Raw genomic sequence first — 16,589 nt, forward strand, 5'->3', positions numbered from 1 at the left:
GGTCAGTGGGGCAGCGATTTGGCTGTAGTGTGGTACAAATCGCCTGTAGTATCCGGCCAAGCCTAAGAAGGATTGGACCTGCTTCTTTGACTTTGGGACAGGCCACTTTTGGATAGCATCCACCTTGGCCTGTAGGGGGTTTATGGTTCCTCGACCCACCTGGTGCCCCAGGTAAGTCACTCTGTTTTGGCCTATTTGACACTTTTTGGCCTTAACAGTTAGTCCGGCCTGCCTGATGCGCTCAAAGACCTTTTCCAGGTGTAGTAGGTGTTCGGGCCAGGAGTCTGAAAAAATGGCCACATCATCGAGGTAGGCAACTGCAAATTCTCCCAGTCCAGCTAGTAGACCATCTACCAGCCTCTGGAAGGTGGCGGGTGCATTTCGAAGGCCGAAAGGAAGGACATTGAATTCATACAACCCCCGCATGGGTGACGAATGCTGACCTCTCCTTGGCAGGTTCATCTAGCGGTACTTGCCAGTACCCCTTGGTTAAGTCTATTGTAGAGATGAACTGGGCACGTCCCAACTTCTCCAATAGCTCATCGGTACGTGGCATTGGATAGTTGTCCGGACGAGTTACAGCATTTAGCTTACAGTAGTCCACGCAAAAGCGTATTTCCCCATCTGGTTTGGGTACCAGAACCACTGGAGATGCCCATGCACTGGTAGATGAGCGGATTATACCCATCTGTAGCATGTTCTGGATCTCCCGTTCTATAGCAGCTTGGGCATGAGGAGACACTCGGTAGGGTGGGGTGCTGATTGGGTGAGCATTACCTGTATCAATGGAGTGGTATGCCCGTTCAGTCCGTCCTGGGGTGGCTGAGAACAATGGGGCGAAGCTAGTGCACAGCTCCTTGATTTGTTGCCGCTGCAGACGTTCCAGGGTGGTTGAGAGGTTCACCTCTTCCATGCCACCGTCTTTTTTCCCATCGTAGTAGACACCGTCAGGCCACTCAGCATCCTCTCCCTGGACTGTAAACTGACAAACCTGTAAGTCTCTGGAATAGAAAGGCTTGAGAGAATTAACATGGTACACTTTAGGCTTTAGGGAGGAATTGGGAAATGCTATGAGGTAGTTTACAGCTCCCAGGCGCTCTTGGACCGTGAATGGCCCTTCCCATGATGCTTCCATCTTATGGGCCTGTTGCCTTCAAGACCATAACCTGGTCTCCTACCTTGAAGGAACGTTCTCTGGCATGTCTGTCATACCAGGCCTTTTGCTCTTCTGAGCATCCTTTAGGTTCTCTTAGCAAGGGCTAAAGAGTGTCGGAGGGTGCTTTGCAGTTGCTTACAAAGTCCAGAATGTTAGTTCCTGGAGAAGGCGTAAAACCCCTCCCATTGCTGCTTCACCAACTGTAATGGCCCCTTAACCTCGTGACCATACACAAGTTCAAATGGTGAAAACCCTAAACTGGGATGTGGTACAGCCCTGTAGGCAAACAGCAACTGCTGCAACACTAGATCCCAATTATTGGAGAATTCGTTGATGAATTTTCGTATCATGGCCCCCAAAGTTCCATTGAACCTTTCCACCAGGCCATTGGTTTGATGGTGGTACGGGGTGGCAACCAAGTGATTCACCCCATGAGTTTCCCACAGTTTTTTCCATGGTCCCCGCCAGGAAATTAGACCCTGAATCTGTAAGGATGTCGCAGGGCCAACCTACCCTGGCAAAGATGTCTGTTAAGGCCAGGCACACAGTGTTAGCCCTGGTGTTGCCTAGAGCTACTGCTTCTGGCCATCGGGTAGCAAAGTCCACTAAAGTCAGTACGTACTGCTTTCCTCTGGGCGTCTTTTTTGAGAAAGGGCCCAGAATATCCACAGCTACTCGCTGAAATGGGGACCTCAATTATGGGGAGTGGCTGGAGAGGGGCCTTGACCTGGTCTTGAGGCTTTCCACTCTTTGGCATACCTCACAAGACCGGACATACTTGGCAACGTCCTTGCCCATCCCCTCCCAGTGGAAGGACTTCCCCAACCGGTCCTTGGTTCTGTTCACCCCAGCATGGCCACTGGGATGATCATGGGCTAAGCTTAAGAGCTTCCCCCGGTACTTAGTTGGAACCACCAACTGTTTTTTGCGGCTGCCATTCTTCCCGGTGTCCACCAGAAAGAATTTCCTTGTATAAAAGTCCTTGGTCTATAACAAACCGGGATCGATTAGAAGAGCTGAGAGGCGGTGGGGTGCTCCGTGCCGCCGCCCAAGCTTTCTGAAGGCTGTCATCCGCTTCCTGCTCAGCCTGGAAACTGTTCCCTTGAGGCTGGGTCACCAGTTCTTCCTCAGACTGTGGACTTGGGCTTGGTCCCTCTGGAAGCGATGTAGGTGATGGGGTTGTTTCCGTTGCTGGTGAACCGCTCTCCGCTGGTGCACCTGAGGGTATTTCAGGCTCTGGCTGAGCCTTTTGGGTATGGTTGTCTTTTGCTTCTGCCAGTTCTGGCTCGCTGGCGCCCTCTGGCGTTGAGGTTGAAGATGTGGTTGCACTTGCTGGTGCTGGTTGCTGTTCCAGTTCCGGGCCTGGGACTGGAGATGCTGTGGCTGTTTCAGTGGTTGGCATGGAATCTGGATCCACTACCTCTGTCTGGGTCTCTGGTAACACAGACGGGGCGTCTGTGGACGGCTCAGGAACAGGAATGGGTCTGGAAGCTTGCCTGGTTTGGCTACGTGTAACCATTCCCACTCTCTTGGCCCGCCTCACCTGGTTGGCCAAGTCTTCCCCCAGTAGCATGGGGATAGGGTAATTGTCATAGACTGCAAAAGTCCACATTCCTGACCAGCCTTTGTACTGGACAGGCAGTTGAGCTGTAGGCAAGTCTACAGCTTGTGACATGAAGGGGTAAATTGTAACTTTGGCCTTTGGGTTGATGAATTTGGGGTCAACGAAGGATTGGTGGATAGCTGACACTTGTGCCCCCGTGTCTCTCCACGCAGTAACCTTCTTTCCGCCCACCCTCAAATTTTCCCTTCGCTCCAAGGGTATTTGAGAGGCATCTGGGCCTGGGGATCTTTGGTGTGATGGTGGTGTAATGAATTGCACTCGCATGGTGTTCTTGGGACACTTGGCCTTGATATGTCCCAGTTCATTACACTTAAAGCATCTTCCATCTGAGGGGTCACTGGGCCGAGGTGAGTTACTGGAGACTGATGGGGTTGAAGGGTAGGGTATCTGTGGCTTTACTTGGGTGGTATGTGGGGTCTTTGGCTGTCCTCGGTTGTAGGGTTTATGGTCTGTGTGCCCCCTGGGGTAATCGTTCCCCTTGACAGTAGCTTTCTTGCTTTCTGCCAGTTCCATCCATTTGGCTCCAATCTCCCCCGCCTCAGCGATATCTTTGGGATTTCCATCTTGTATGTACCGTGTGATGTCTTCAGGAACACCATCCAAGAACTGCTCCATTTGTATGAGGAGGTGCAGTTCTTCCAAGGTTTGAATGTTGTTTCCTGTTATCCAGGCCTCATAGTTTTTTGCAATGTAGTAGGCGTGTTTGGGGAATGACACCTCGGGTTTCCACTTTTGGGTTCTGAAGCGCCGACGGGCATGATCTGGGGTTATCCCCATTCGGTATCTGGCCTTGGTTTGAAAAAGTTTATAGTCATTCATTTGCAGCTTAGGCATTTCAGCTGCCACCTCTGCTAAAGGTCCACTGAGCTGTGACCTCAATTCTACCATGTACTGGTCTTCGGGAATGCTGTACCCAAGACAGGCTCTTTCAAAATTTTCCAAGAAGGCCTCGGTATCATCACCTGCCTTGTAGGTGGGAAATTTCCTGTGCTGTGGAGCAATATTTGGCGCCGGGTTGTTAGGGTTGGCTGGCACAGGCAGCCCAGCTTTTGCCAACTCCAGTTCATGTTTTCTCTGTTTTCCTTCTCTTCATTCTCTTTTGTGTTTTTCCATTTCTCGGCGGTGGGCCACCTCTTCTTCTTCTAGTTTTCTTTTGTGTGCTGCCTCTTGGGCTGCCTGTTCTCTTTGGAAGGCTGCCTGTTCTCTTTGGTAGGCTGCCTCTTTGATCTGTTCTTCTCTTTCTTTCATCTCCATCTCTTTTTGTTTTATTTCCAGTTGTCGCCTGTGTTCAGCTTCTCTGAATTGTTCTTCGGCCTCAATTTTTGCCTTAGAAGTCATGGTTCCTGTTTTCTTGGTTGGGGTGCCCTCCGGTGTTTATCTTCTGAACTGCAGGCTCTGTTGCCTCCTGAAGTCTGCCTAGCAACAGTGCTTTTTTCCTTTTCTCTCTCTAGCTAATGTTCAATGAAAGTAAACCAGAAAAACCACTTTATTTGCATGCCTATAAGTGCTGGTACTTGCCTCCTAATGGGATGGCTATTGCATGACAAAAGACCCTCAACAGTTTGGTAATGGCTTCTCGCTTAACATGCAAGCCACAAACTGCCAGAGAGAGCAGAAAAAAAAATTCTCTCTGGTTCCCTTTTAAAACCAACTGTTTCTCTCTGCTAAAAAGCCCTTAGCAGAGAAAAGAAAAATATAATATTTCTACTGGCTTCTGGATTCTGTCTATCTCCCACCACTGCTACACCATGTCATAACCTTAGTCCCAGATTTGGACCTTAGCGTCCAAAATATGGGGGTTAGCATGAAAACCTCCAAGCTTAGTTACCAGCTTGGACCTGGTACTTGCTGCCACCACCCAAAAAATTAGAGTGTTTTGGGGCACTCTGGTCCCTCTGAAAAACCTTCCCTGGGGACCCCAAGACCCAAATCCCTTGAGTCTCACAACAAAGGGAAATAATCCTTTTTCCCTTCCCCCCCCCTCCAGGTGCTCCTGGAGAGATACACAGACACAAGCTCTGTGAAACTACACAGAGAGACTCCCCCTCTCTGTTCCCAATCCTGGAAACAAAAAGTACTTTCCTATTCCCCCAGAGGGAATGCAAAATCAGGCTAGCAATCCAACACACAGATCTCCCCGATTTCTTCCTCCCACCAATTCCCTGGTGAGTACAGACTCAATTTCCCTGAAGTAAAGAAAAAACTCCAACAGGTCTTAAAAGAAAGCTTTATATAAAAAAGAAAGAAAAATACAAATGGGCTCTCTGTATTAAGATGACACAACACAGGGTCAATTGCTTAAAAGAATATTGAATAAACAGCCTTATTCAAAAAGAATACAAATCAAGCACTCCAGCACTTATATTCATGCAAATACCAAAGAAAAGAAACCATAGAACTTACTATCTGATCTCTTTGTCCTTACACTTAGAAACAGAAAATTAGAAAGTAGAGCTACTTCTCCAAAGCTCAGAGAAAGCAGGCAGGCAGACAAAAGACAAAAGACTCAGACACACAATTCCCTCCACCCAAAGTTGAAAAAAATCCGGTTTCCTGATTGGTCCTCTGGTCAGGTGCTTCAGGTGAAAGAGACATTAACCCTTAGCTATCTGTTTATGACAGTACTCCTGAAGCTGCTAAAACTTGCCCGGAAAAGAAAAAAAATCAATACTTACCTCCCTATAAAAACACATTGCACTGAAAAGTTTGATATTCCTCAGTGTTAATCTGGGAAAAAGGCATTGTAAAGTACAAAACACATGCCACTGTAATGGGGGATGGGTAAGGGTCACAGGGAGGGCTGCCCCGTTAAGGGCTGGGAGTGGTGGGGAAGAGTCAGCCTGTTCTGGGGAGGGTCATGGCAAGTTCTGGGAGTCATCAGACCCACTTGAGCGGAGCCAGGTGACTGAGTCTAATGATTAGCAGCTAGGGAAGAGAGAGGAGGGTCCCTGCTCTGTTAAAGAAGCCTGGGGCCCAGGAGAGGGCTATGAAAATGCCCTCCTCAAACAAAAGCCCAAATTGTAGACCTTGCTGCGGAGAGCTGCAAGGGGTGGGAGGCCCTGGGGAAATCCCTCGGCTGAGGGAAGACCCTGGTTACTAGAATGCCAAAAAACAAGGGACCTGCACCCAACACTGGGGAGAAGTGAAATTGCTTTATGTTTTCATGTCCGGGTTTTCTTTTTTTGCATTTGGGCAACGAATGCTGGGCTCTGAACTCAGGTTACTCATTTAGTGTCTGGGCTGTTCGTAATATTGCTGGGCACGAACTGGGGCTCTTTATTTTCAAATTAACGTAGCGTATCAAACAGCGAAAGAGGAAAAAGGAGCTGACTACACGTTGGACAGTGGAGAAAAAGCCAGCTGTATAGTGCTAAATATGGACTGACTTAACCAGCGCTTGCAAACTGGGACCAGTAGAGGTTCAACACTGCATGTGAGAGTTTTAAAAACTCTCAGTCTTGGCCTCATTCTGTCCCCGTTGACATGAATAGCCAAACTCCAGCAAAAGCAGAGTTAGCCCAGTGCTGAGTATGTTTGAAAAGCCTACCCCACAGTGCAGGAAACTTGAAGAACCTGTTTTAAATGAGATCTCAGGAAATGTATGGGCACCAAGGGGATTTCTTGTTTACCCACAACTCTGTGTCAGTTACACTGGTGGATTGACGAAGATGAATTGGCCCTGCTTTGAACACGGGGTGGGACTAGATGACCTCCTGAGGTCCCTTCCAACCCCGATATTCTATGATTCTGTGATCATTTATACAGCCCTATGCAAGGTGGATTCTAGCCACGGCTAAGTCCTCGCACCCGAGAGATAGGTGCACTTATAATCCACAGACTCCTTGTAGGTCCCAAAATCACACTCCCTGCCTTTGTTGTGGTGGTCCTTTGACTGTGGAACGCGATGACCTTGAGAGTCATCCTCATTCATCTCTTCCCGTTTTAGGGCCCAATCCAATTTTCACTGAAATCAATGGAAAAGCTCCCACTGAGGTCAATGGGAATTAGATCCAGCCTTTAAGAAACACCGAAACCTTCCCTCCCACCCCTCAAATATGTTTCAGGATAGCACCTGTCAGTTTCATCTTCATTATTGCCTGTCACTTCTCTTTTTGTGTATCATCCCCCCACACACACACATTCCATTTGCTTTACCACTTTGAATTTTATGATGGTGATTAGCTTTTTTAAATTTAATTACGTTTTAAGGCATTTGAATCAGTTTTTGTCACGTTGTTCAGCTTGAACATCCGAGTGAGATGACAGGAGACTCCTTGGCTTAAACGTAGGGGCCACATCGCAACTGCATAGAGAAGTAAGAGGCAGGATCATCTGAGGATCTCTTGCACCAAGTCCCATGTGATGTACAGAATGGGACTTGGGGACAGTGACAAGGCAGGAGATTTAGAACAAATACAAGACAATATTTTTTTTGGTTCAGTAACTGGGTAACTTTGACCACTGATAACATTCATGGCTATGCAAAGAAAAGTCTTCCACTGACTTCAGGGGGCGTTAGACTGGATCTGGCCATAATTACAAGGGTAATCTTAAAACTTCCTGCTTCAGAGTATGAACTGGCTACCTTCGATGATCAGGAAGGAATCTGCACCCTGAGAAACACCATTGCCCTGACCAGAATTTTAAGTTGTGGGGGCAGGGGGTATTCATATTCCTCTGAACTGTCCAATAGACAACTGCTGGAGACAGAGTGTGATGGGAAAAGAGTGTGATCTTTTATAGCAGGAGGCAAAACACCATGTGAGATGTTCCAATGGCCTTAGCTCTGGGGTGGACCAATCTGTGGCTCTGGAGCCACATGCAACTCTTCAGAAGTTAGTAGTGGCTCCTTGTACAGGCATTGACTCTGGAGCTGCAGCTACAGGCGCCAACTTTCCAATGTGCCGGGGGTGCTCACTGCTCAACCGCTGGCTCTGCCCCCACTCCATCTCTTCCTGCCCCCTCCCCTGAGCCTGCTATGCCCTCACGCTTCCCCCCCACAGTGCCTCCTGCACACCACAAAACAGCTGATCAGGAAGTGTGAGGAGGGATGGGGAGGCACTGATTGGCAGGGCTGCCGGTGGGTGGGAGGTGCTGGGAATGGGGGTGGGGAGCTGATGGGGGCTGCTGACGTATTACTGTGGCTCTTTAACAATATACATTGGTAAATTCTGGCTCCTTCTCAGGCTCAGGTTGGCCACCCCTGCCTTAGCTGGTACGGCAGCCCCATGACTTCTTACTTTTACAGGCATTGTATTTATAGACATGTCAATAATATTCAGCTAGGGGCGTGGGTATTCTGCAAGGAGGGTGGTCATGGGATTTGACACTCAGCATTGCAATTTTTTCTCTTGCACAATGGGCCAGATTCTTAGACCGTGTAAATCACCATAGCTCCATTGAAATCAATAGAGCTATACCAATTTACACTAGCTGAGGATCTGGTCTAGTTCCTTCAGGTCCATGCTTTTTCCTTCTCCATTGCTAAGCTGTTTTCTGGAGTACTCCTGTTTGATCGGTTTAGCTATAAATGTCACTGATAACTCAATACAGCTGTTCTTATGTTAATAACTAGTTATTTATTAACCCAGAAGGCAGACACTGTCCCGAGCGACTTTCCAGTTTTAATCAGATGCAGATAATGCAGTTTGCCCAGAGGTTGACAGTCCAAATTTTAATCAATGCTTATTAAAAAACAAAGAGGTCTGTAAAAGTTGGCCTGTTCTTGCAAGTGCAACATAAGGAGCGTTTTGAATGAGGACGGAGGGGTTCATATGCAGGCATTGTAGAAGGTATGGACAGTGGATGAAGGACCCGAAAAGGTAATTGGGAGGGAAATTTAGGATAGTAGGAAGCAGTAAGAGTTGGAAGAGAGAAGCTAGAACTTTGGGGCCTGATCCAATGCCCATTGCAAGGCTTCACTGGGTGCTGGATTGAACCCCCTGTGCGAAAGAGGAGAGGAAGCCAGTGAAGGGACGTGAAGAGGCAAGATCAGAGCGGGGCAGATGTTCCAAAGGGACCACTTGCTAGGCAGAATAAAATCCTACTGGGCAATAAGATCCATGCCTTTTATTGAACCCACTATCTACGACACATCAGTTCAGGCCAAAAGAGGCACTTTGGCTGATGGTGGCAGAAGAAGTGGGGTGAAGATCTTTGGGCCCAGAAGCTTGTTTATTCTAACTAATCTCCTGGTCTGATTCAAATGGCACCACGTTATCTACGTGGTCCCTTTCCCGCACTTAGATCAGTGCAATATTGACATCAGAGGACTTTCTTCAAGTGCAGGTGAATCCCGTTCTTGGAGCGTAGGACGACCTGAGGTATTTTGATGGGGGGGTTGGCCAGATCTGGTGAGAGTTCGAAGCGGAGCAGAGTCAGAGCGAGAGCCACTTTCAACTCATTCATGGCAAACTGCTGCCCGATGCAGTTCCTGAGAAAAGAGACCCAAAGGAAATTCAGAGAAGCTGGGCCTGCATCAGCAAAAACCATGAACCTCTCTCCATAGCTTACCCTCTCAGCCATTGCTTATGGTTTTCTTTCGTTCTCTTACTCTTTGCCAGACAGATACAGTTGTCGTGCAGATGGCTACTCAGCAGTTCCAGTAGTTGAGACTTACGTACTGCCTACCTGATGCATTCAGCCTATTTTCAGACTTAACCAACCGACTTGTCTTTCACACGTATTCTACTAAAACCCTCCATAAAGTTCCAGAGTGTCCCATAAGAGTCTTGCCAGTCTGTCCCTTTTCTGGTCTCTGTGTGCAGCCCCTCAGGGGACAGGCCTCTTGCCTTTCCTCTGCCTTAAGGTGGAATCTTGCAGTGTTTCCCCCACTTGATCAGGACTAAGGTACGCTCCTCCATGTATCAACGATTTATTACCTTGAAGGCTTGACCGGGTTTCAGGCACCTGTTTCCTCCCTTTGGGTACCTGTAGCCAATGCTAGTGACCAACAGTTTCCTTCAAACATAGTGTTTGTATTTGTGTTTGTATTAGCCAAGATGGGCAGGGATGGTGTCCCTAGCCTCTGTTTGCCAGAAGCTGGGAATGGGTGACTGGGTGGATCACTTGATGATTACCTGTTCTGTTCATTCATTTACAAGGAATGTACAAAGTTCCGTGTCTCTGAACCCAGAAAGAACCAAAAATAAAAGCAACAGTTTCTTGTCTTAGAAGCCCAAAGTCTGTCTAGCTAACACCAGACCCCAAATCTTTCTCACTAGCTTTTCCCAGGGTCATACTGTGCTTACAGGCTCCTGCTTGGCTTTCTTGTCTCTCTACCTCTCCCTTCCTGTTCTCAGTTTCTGTAGGATCTCTCTCTTCCCACATCTAGTCTCCTGTCAGCTGTAATACTTCAATCTCGTTTCGGTTGTTGGGGTTCATGTGTTGGTGCTGTGTGATGATGGTGGCCTGTGATGTACAGGAGGTCAGAGTAGAAGATCTGACAGTCCCTTCTAGCCTTAATCTCTATGATTCTAAAAGCCCGAGGACTGTGAGAGGTTAAGAAGGAGACTAAGGGAGAGGATGAGGGTGGGCACGAGGGAGATCAGGAGATGGGATGGGGTCACTTGGGCAAATAAGTGGAGGTATCAGAGGAGAAGAGCAGATGAGAATTTCTTTGTCTGAGATGGGGTAGACTCCTTGCATGATCCCAGACAAGTCATTTAATCTCTTTGTGTCTCTGTTCCCGGTATCTAAAACAAAGGATAATGCTCCTTTCCTATTTTGTGTATTTAGATTATAAGCTCTTTGCATGATGGTACATGACTGTCAGCACTGTGGGACAGGATCTTAGCTGGGGCCACTGGGTGCTACCAGAATATAGATAATTACTGATGTCAATTTGATAGAAAATATTAAGATTGTAAGTCTTTGGGGCAGGGCTCATCTGTTCCATTGTGCTTGTATAGCACCTTGCACAATGGGGTCCAACCTTTGTTCTTGGCTGGGGTCTCTAAGTGCTTCTGCAGTACAAACAGAAACATCTGCTAAATCATATTTAATCTTTTCTTCCCTTTGACTTCTTAAATTAAAATATACTTCACCTTGACCCAGCAGCAAAAGGCAGGAAGGCATGAGAATGTCTGTCAGAGATGTTCTCTGGAGAAAATCTCCATGGATCAAATGCCTGGAATGAAAGAGTTCATTTAAAAAACAAACAAACAATAATCATTTCAGTTTCAAAACTACTGGCCAATTCTTTCAGAAGTGACTAGTGACTTTGGTGTCTATGTTCTCGATGCCCAATTTGAGACTCCTTTATAAGATAAAGCTGGACAAATTCAGACAAGAAACAAGGCACAACTTATCTTTCACAGCAAGGGTGCTTATCCACAGGGGTGGATTATGATTTTTGCAGGGCCCTGGGCCAGAGCAAGTGGGGGGCCCTCCTCACCCCTTCCACCTGCAATCCCCACTACACTGCTGCTGGGGAGCGGGGTCAGAGTGTGGGGCCTTGCTTCACCCGCCCGGCGCTTCAGCTGGGAGTGGGGTCAGGGCATGGGGGCTTGCCCCACTCTGCAAGAGCACCAGGAGGGCTGAGTGGGACAAGCCCTCATGGCCTGGCCCTGCTCCCCGGCTGGAGTGCCAGACAGATAGAGCAAGTTGGGGAGCAGGAGTGCCCATTTTTCCAGGGGCCCCCAGTTGGCCAGGGCCTCTGGGCATCGGCCCCATTGGCCTAGTGGCTAATCCGCCACTGCTTATCCATGGAACCACTGAAAAAGGGATACAGTCTATTCTCCATCACTTGATGTCTTTAAATAGGTATCCAATCTTGATTTAAACAGCTTTCTCTAGCTCCGATAGAAAAGGTGGGCTTGATGCTGGAATTACTAGGTCCTGCTATGCAGGAGATCAGACTAAATGATTCTAATGGTCCCTTCTGGCCTTAGAATCTGTGTCTCTCTTCCCCACTTCAACCCCAGGAAGGGTCAAGTACCTGCCCTCTGAAAGTCAGGTCGCTTTAAGGGAAATGTACTAATTAAACTTGCTGATGACCCAAATTAGGAGGCATCAGCAATACAGGTAGAATTGGAGAACTGAAGTAATAGAAATGGGATGAAATTTAATAGTATAAAGTGTAGGGTTATGCACTTAGACTAATAAGTATTTCTGCTATCCATCAGTTGGAAACAGAAGAAAAGAAAGACCAGACTGTCTTAGTCAATCGCAGTAAGACTATCAGCCACCACTGATGTAACTGTGGGGGAAAAAATAAAGGCAGTCCTAGGATGTATCAGACAAGGTCTTTCCAGTAGAATTAGAGATATACTAATGCCAATAGTAGGCACTGGTAAAACCTCATCTGGAATAGTGGCTAGCCTGGGTCATGCACGTTTGAGAAAGATGAATTCAAATTAGAACAGATGGAGAGAAGGGCTGCTAGGATGTTTGGGGGAATGGAGGGCCTGTTTAACCAGGGGCCATGAAAAGAGCTTGCTTGTTTAGCCTAGCAAAATGAAGACTGGGAAGGGGATCTGATTGTTCTCTAAATACATTGGGTTAAAATGGGGGAGGAGGTAAATTAGAGTGGGAGAAAGAGCTATTGAAAATCAAGGACAATCTTGGCACAAGAACAAATGGGGATCTACTCCCACGAACAAATTCAGGCTGGAAATGAGAAGAAGGTGTAGAGGCATCAGAGGAGTTATGTTCTGGGACAGCCTCCCAACAGGAACAGTGGGACAAACCCCCTAGTTTTGAGGCTGGAGCTTGATATGTTTATGAATGGGATTATATGACAGAGTTGCCTGCAAAAGCAGAGGACTGGACTCTGTCCCAGGAAGTCTCTTCCCATCCTATGTTTTGTAGGTATCTCCAGTTGAGCACTCAAAAATCACTAGTCACTTTTCAGAATCGTGGCTATTATTTGGTGAGCCATCTGCCTCTAGTTGTCTCTGCTTTCATAAATTACAGCCCTTTGGTTGTATAATGGAGTTTGTAAAGCCACTCACCAGATGTAAGAATCAGGGAGAAGGTTTCCTTGAGGACTTTGCCTGTCTGAAAGTTCAGCCCGCTTTGTACCTCAAAACAAGGTTGTGACACACACTGAGATCTATGATTATTTTATTAATCTGAGTAAGGACTTCATCTCTCAACTGGGGTGGGGAGAGGCAGAGTGTCTCCAAAACCACTTAATAATAATAATAATAATAATCAATAATTTGCGCATCTATGGGACTTTAACTGAGGATTGCAATGCAAACAATTAATTAAGCCTTCCAGTGCCCTTATGAGGTACCAGTACAGATTGGTACCATAGCCAATTTCTGTTTGGTTAAGCTGATGCCCACAAAAAGGTCATGGCCCCATTTTGAAAAGTGGATGCTCACTCTGGGTGCCCCTACTTGGAGGGTGGGAAGGTTTAATTAATATATAGAGAGTCTCTTGGAAATCCTCAGATAAAAAGATGGTATTATGCAAGTGCTTTAAGAGATCTACCCATTAGAAGAGGCTTCCTGAAGTGCCTGATCAACACAGATGAGGCAGGTGGACTTGTGAAATTCCTTTGCTGCTCTCCCCTATCTATGTCTTTAATTGCTGACAAAGGTCTCTCACTCAAGGATTTCTCCAAGACCATGGAGTCAGACATTGGTAGAGCCAGGATTAAAGGAAGGAGTCCGGACTCAATGGGTTGTGTGTGCATACACGTAGATTTTCTTGTGGAGTTTTTTGTGGGGCTGTTGGGAGTGGGGTAGAAATAGCCCATCAATGCCACCCACCCAGCTGGGGAGACAAAGCCAGGAACGTCCCGACACAGTGTGCATGAAACCTGTGCAGCTCAGAATCTTCAGTCACAGGGGCCTGTATGCACTACTAAAGGTGCTAACTCAGCTACTAAAATGCATATGTTGAGTGCACTGCTTGCAGCGGAAAGGGTCTCGTAAGGACAAAAGAAAACATACCAGTGGATCTTTCCACATGCTGGGGTTTCTGTGAATGAGATAGATGCTTACTGCAACCAAAGAGCCTGTAAAGCAAACAAAGGGGAGAAAACGTTTACTGATGCAGCAATTACAGAGCTGCACACCAGTAACTGCACACCGCACCATAATAACTCTAGCTCAGGAACCAATCTATGCAACAACCTCGATGCCAACTCTGCCCACATATCTACACCAGTGACACCATCACAGGACCTAACCAGATCAGCCACACCATCACTGGTTCATTCACCTGCACATCCACCAATGTAATATACGCCATCATATGCCAGCAATGCCCCTCTGCTATGTACATTGGCCAAACTGGACAGTCGCTACGGAAAAGGATAAATGGACACAAATCAGACATTAGGAATGGCAATATACAAAAACCTGTAGGGGAGCACTTCAACCTCCCTGGCCACACTATTGCAGACCTTAAGGTGGCCATCCTGCAGCAAAAAAACTTCAGGACCAAACTTCAAAGAGAAACTGCTGAGCTTCAGTTCATCTGCAAATTTGACACCATCAGCTCAGGATTGAACAAAGACTGTGAATGGCTTGCCAACTACAGAACCAATTTCTCCTCTCTTGGTTTTCACACCTCAACTGCCAGAACAGGGCCTCATCCTCCCTGATTGAATTGACCTCGTTATCTCTAGCTTGCTTGCTAGCATATATATACTGCCCCTGGAAATTTCCACCACATGCATCTGAAGAAGTGGGTATTCACCCACGAAAGCTCATGCTCCAAAACGTCTGTTAGTCTATAAGGTTCCACAGGATTCTTTGCTGCAATTACAGAGGGAAATTCTATGGCCTGTGTTATGCAGGAAACCTGCTTAGGTAATCAGTGGTCTCTTCCGGCCTTAGTCTATGGATGAAATCCTAACCCCACTAACGCCCACTGAAGTTTTGCCATTTGTCTTATGAATCTTTGAACAGGAATTGGGATGTAGGTACCTACTATGTCATAGAATCATAGAATATTAGGGTTGGAAAAGACCTCAGGAGGTCATCTAGTCCAACCCCCTGCTCAAAGCAGGACCAACACCAACTAAATCATCCCAACCAAGGCTTTATCAAGCTGGGCCTTAAAAACCTCTAAAGATGGAGATCCCACCACCTCCCTAGGTAACCCATTCCAGTGCTTCACCACCCTCCTAGTGAAATAATAATTTCTTTGTTCTTAATCCATTTTATTCTATCTGTCTGCATTTAACACTTGCTGAAGTGGCCAGGAAGTGGAAATTAGCAACAAATTTCTGCTGCACCGACATCTTCCCTACCCCGATTTAGCAGCCCACTTGCTGATCAGAAGAGTAGAGCTTCAGTACAAAATAATCTGTTTGTCTTGTCTCTCCATCTGTAGGTCAAGATGGGATCATTTCACTCAGATGTTTTCACATTTTTAAGAGTGTGGCAGTGGGCTTGGAAGAACAAAGGGCAGTTTTGAATAGTTCTGTCTTGGGGTATGTCTACACTTTGAGCGGGAGTGTAAATTCCAGCTTGAGGAGAAAAGGTAGGTTGGTTGAGGAAGCAGCCACAGCTGTGGCCACACCTAACCAGGCCACAGAAGGCCCTCATAAAAGGATTAAGAGAGGAGCTGGGCCAGTCTCACTCCAGCCTTGGAGTGGGAAGGGCCAAGCTGCCTGGGAACAGAGGCTTCCTGCCACAGATCAGTGCTGGGGAAAGGCAAGAGGAGCTGGGGCGCTCCAGCCTGGCAACTCCCCAGGCTGAGGCTCCGGGTAAGGCCTAAGCAGGTACTGAGGATACACAGGTGTAGCCCGGGGATAGGCAGAGGCAGCTGGTCCAACCCCCTTGCCAGTGATGAGTGGCCATTATGGACTGCAGTCTGCCCCTTGAGAAAGGGGCTAGATGATGACTGTCTGTAGCCACTGAGGCAAAGTGGGTATAGAGAGTTGGGGGTTCCCCTGGGAGGGGAGACCCAGCGCTTGGGGGTACTGCTGGGGCAGAACCCTGAGGTAAAAGTCACCGGGGTCTGGGAGGGACACAGGGGCCTGAGGCAGGTGAGACACCAGCCTGCAGAGGGCGCTTATGAGGCTGGAAAAGAGCTAATTCCCAGATGACCAGCAGGGGGTGCCGCACCAGTGAGACTGCGAACTCCTACGCTGCCTTTCACAAGGGGCCAGGCACCTATTCTCTTGGGCTTTAGGGACCTGAACTAACACCCGGTGAAGTCAATGGGCTTCAGCTCAGGCCCTGTTGGAGGATTTTTCTTTTATTTGTTTTCCAAATTAAATGTCACTTGTTCAGTATCCATTTAGGAGGAGAACAAGTCAACAGGGTGAAAATCTGCTGATTCCTTCTGACAGTGGGATACTAGGTGCTCGCTGCCCCCTGCTGGAGGCCTGCTGCCATGGTAATCCCGCCGTATGAAGCAGTCCTTTCGGGAGAGAAGAGCAGTGAGTTCAAACATCCAGGAGTTGCCTAGAGAGGCCTCCCAGGATCAGTTGCTGGAGGAATAAGTGAGGTTCGAAGGGCTGGGAGCAGGCAAGGGCCAATCAGGGGCCAGCAAGCCAGATAAAAAGGGTTGGCTGCAGCTTTCAAAAGCCAGTTCTGGATGTGGCTATGACAGGGCAGGCTCTGTCTCCCTGATTTAAGACTAAAACCTGGGCTGCTCATGGGCCTAATGCGGACAGTTTGGTTAGATATGTGAACAGGGCCGGTGCAACCATTTAGGTGACCTAGGCGGTCGCCTAGGGCACTAGGATTTGGGGGGCGGCATTTTCTTCAGCAGCGACCACGGCGGCCGGATCTTCAGCTGCCCTGGTCGCCGCCGGCATTTAGGCAGAGGGAGCTGGGGCAGGGGAGCGCGGGGAGGGCCACCTGCAGCAAGTAAGGGGGGGGGCAGCACGCAGGGGAA

At 47.8% G+C, this 16,589-nt stretch overlaps 1 protein-coding gene across 2 annotated transcripts in view; it reads right to left on the reverse strand.

The window, feature by feature from the left end:
- Positions 1-8,507: 8,507 nt before the first annotated feature.
- The window catches only part of LOC127055102 (cytochrome P450 4B1-like), a 35,409-nt gene continuing 27,327 nt past the window's right edge, over positions 8,508-16,589 (reverse strand). The window contains exons 10-12 of one of the 2 annotated variants that reach the window (XM_050961710.1): positions 13,685-13,749; positions 10,826-10,908; positions 8,508-9,213 (exon numbers count right to left, since the gene is read on the reverse strand). In XM_050961710.1, the coding sequence (XP_050817667.1) occupies positions 9,045-9,213; positions 10,826-10,908; positions 13,685-13,749 (317 nt within the window). In that variant the 3' untranslated portion in view covers positions 8,508-9,044. Of the gene's footprint in view, positions 9,214-10,396; positions 10,475-10,825; positions 10,909-13,684; positions 13,750-16,589 lie in introns of those variants that run through there. The other variant, XM_050961711.1, reaches the window with a different exon arrangement.

Source organism: Gopherus flavomarginatus, chromosome 7, assembly GCF_025201925.1.
Source record: "Gopherus flavomarginatus isolate rGopFla2 chromosome 7, rGopFla2.mat.asm, whole genome shotgun sequence".
In the NCBI taxonomy this organism is placed as follows: domain Eukaryota; kingdom Metazoa; phylum Chordata; order Testudines; family Testudinidae; genus Gopherus; species Gopherus flavomarginatus.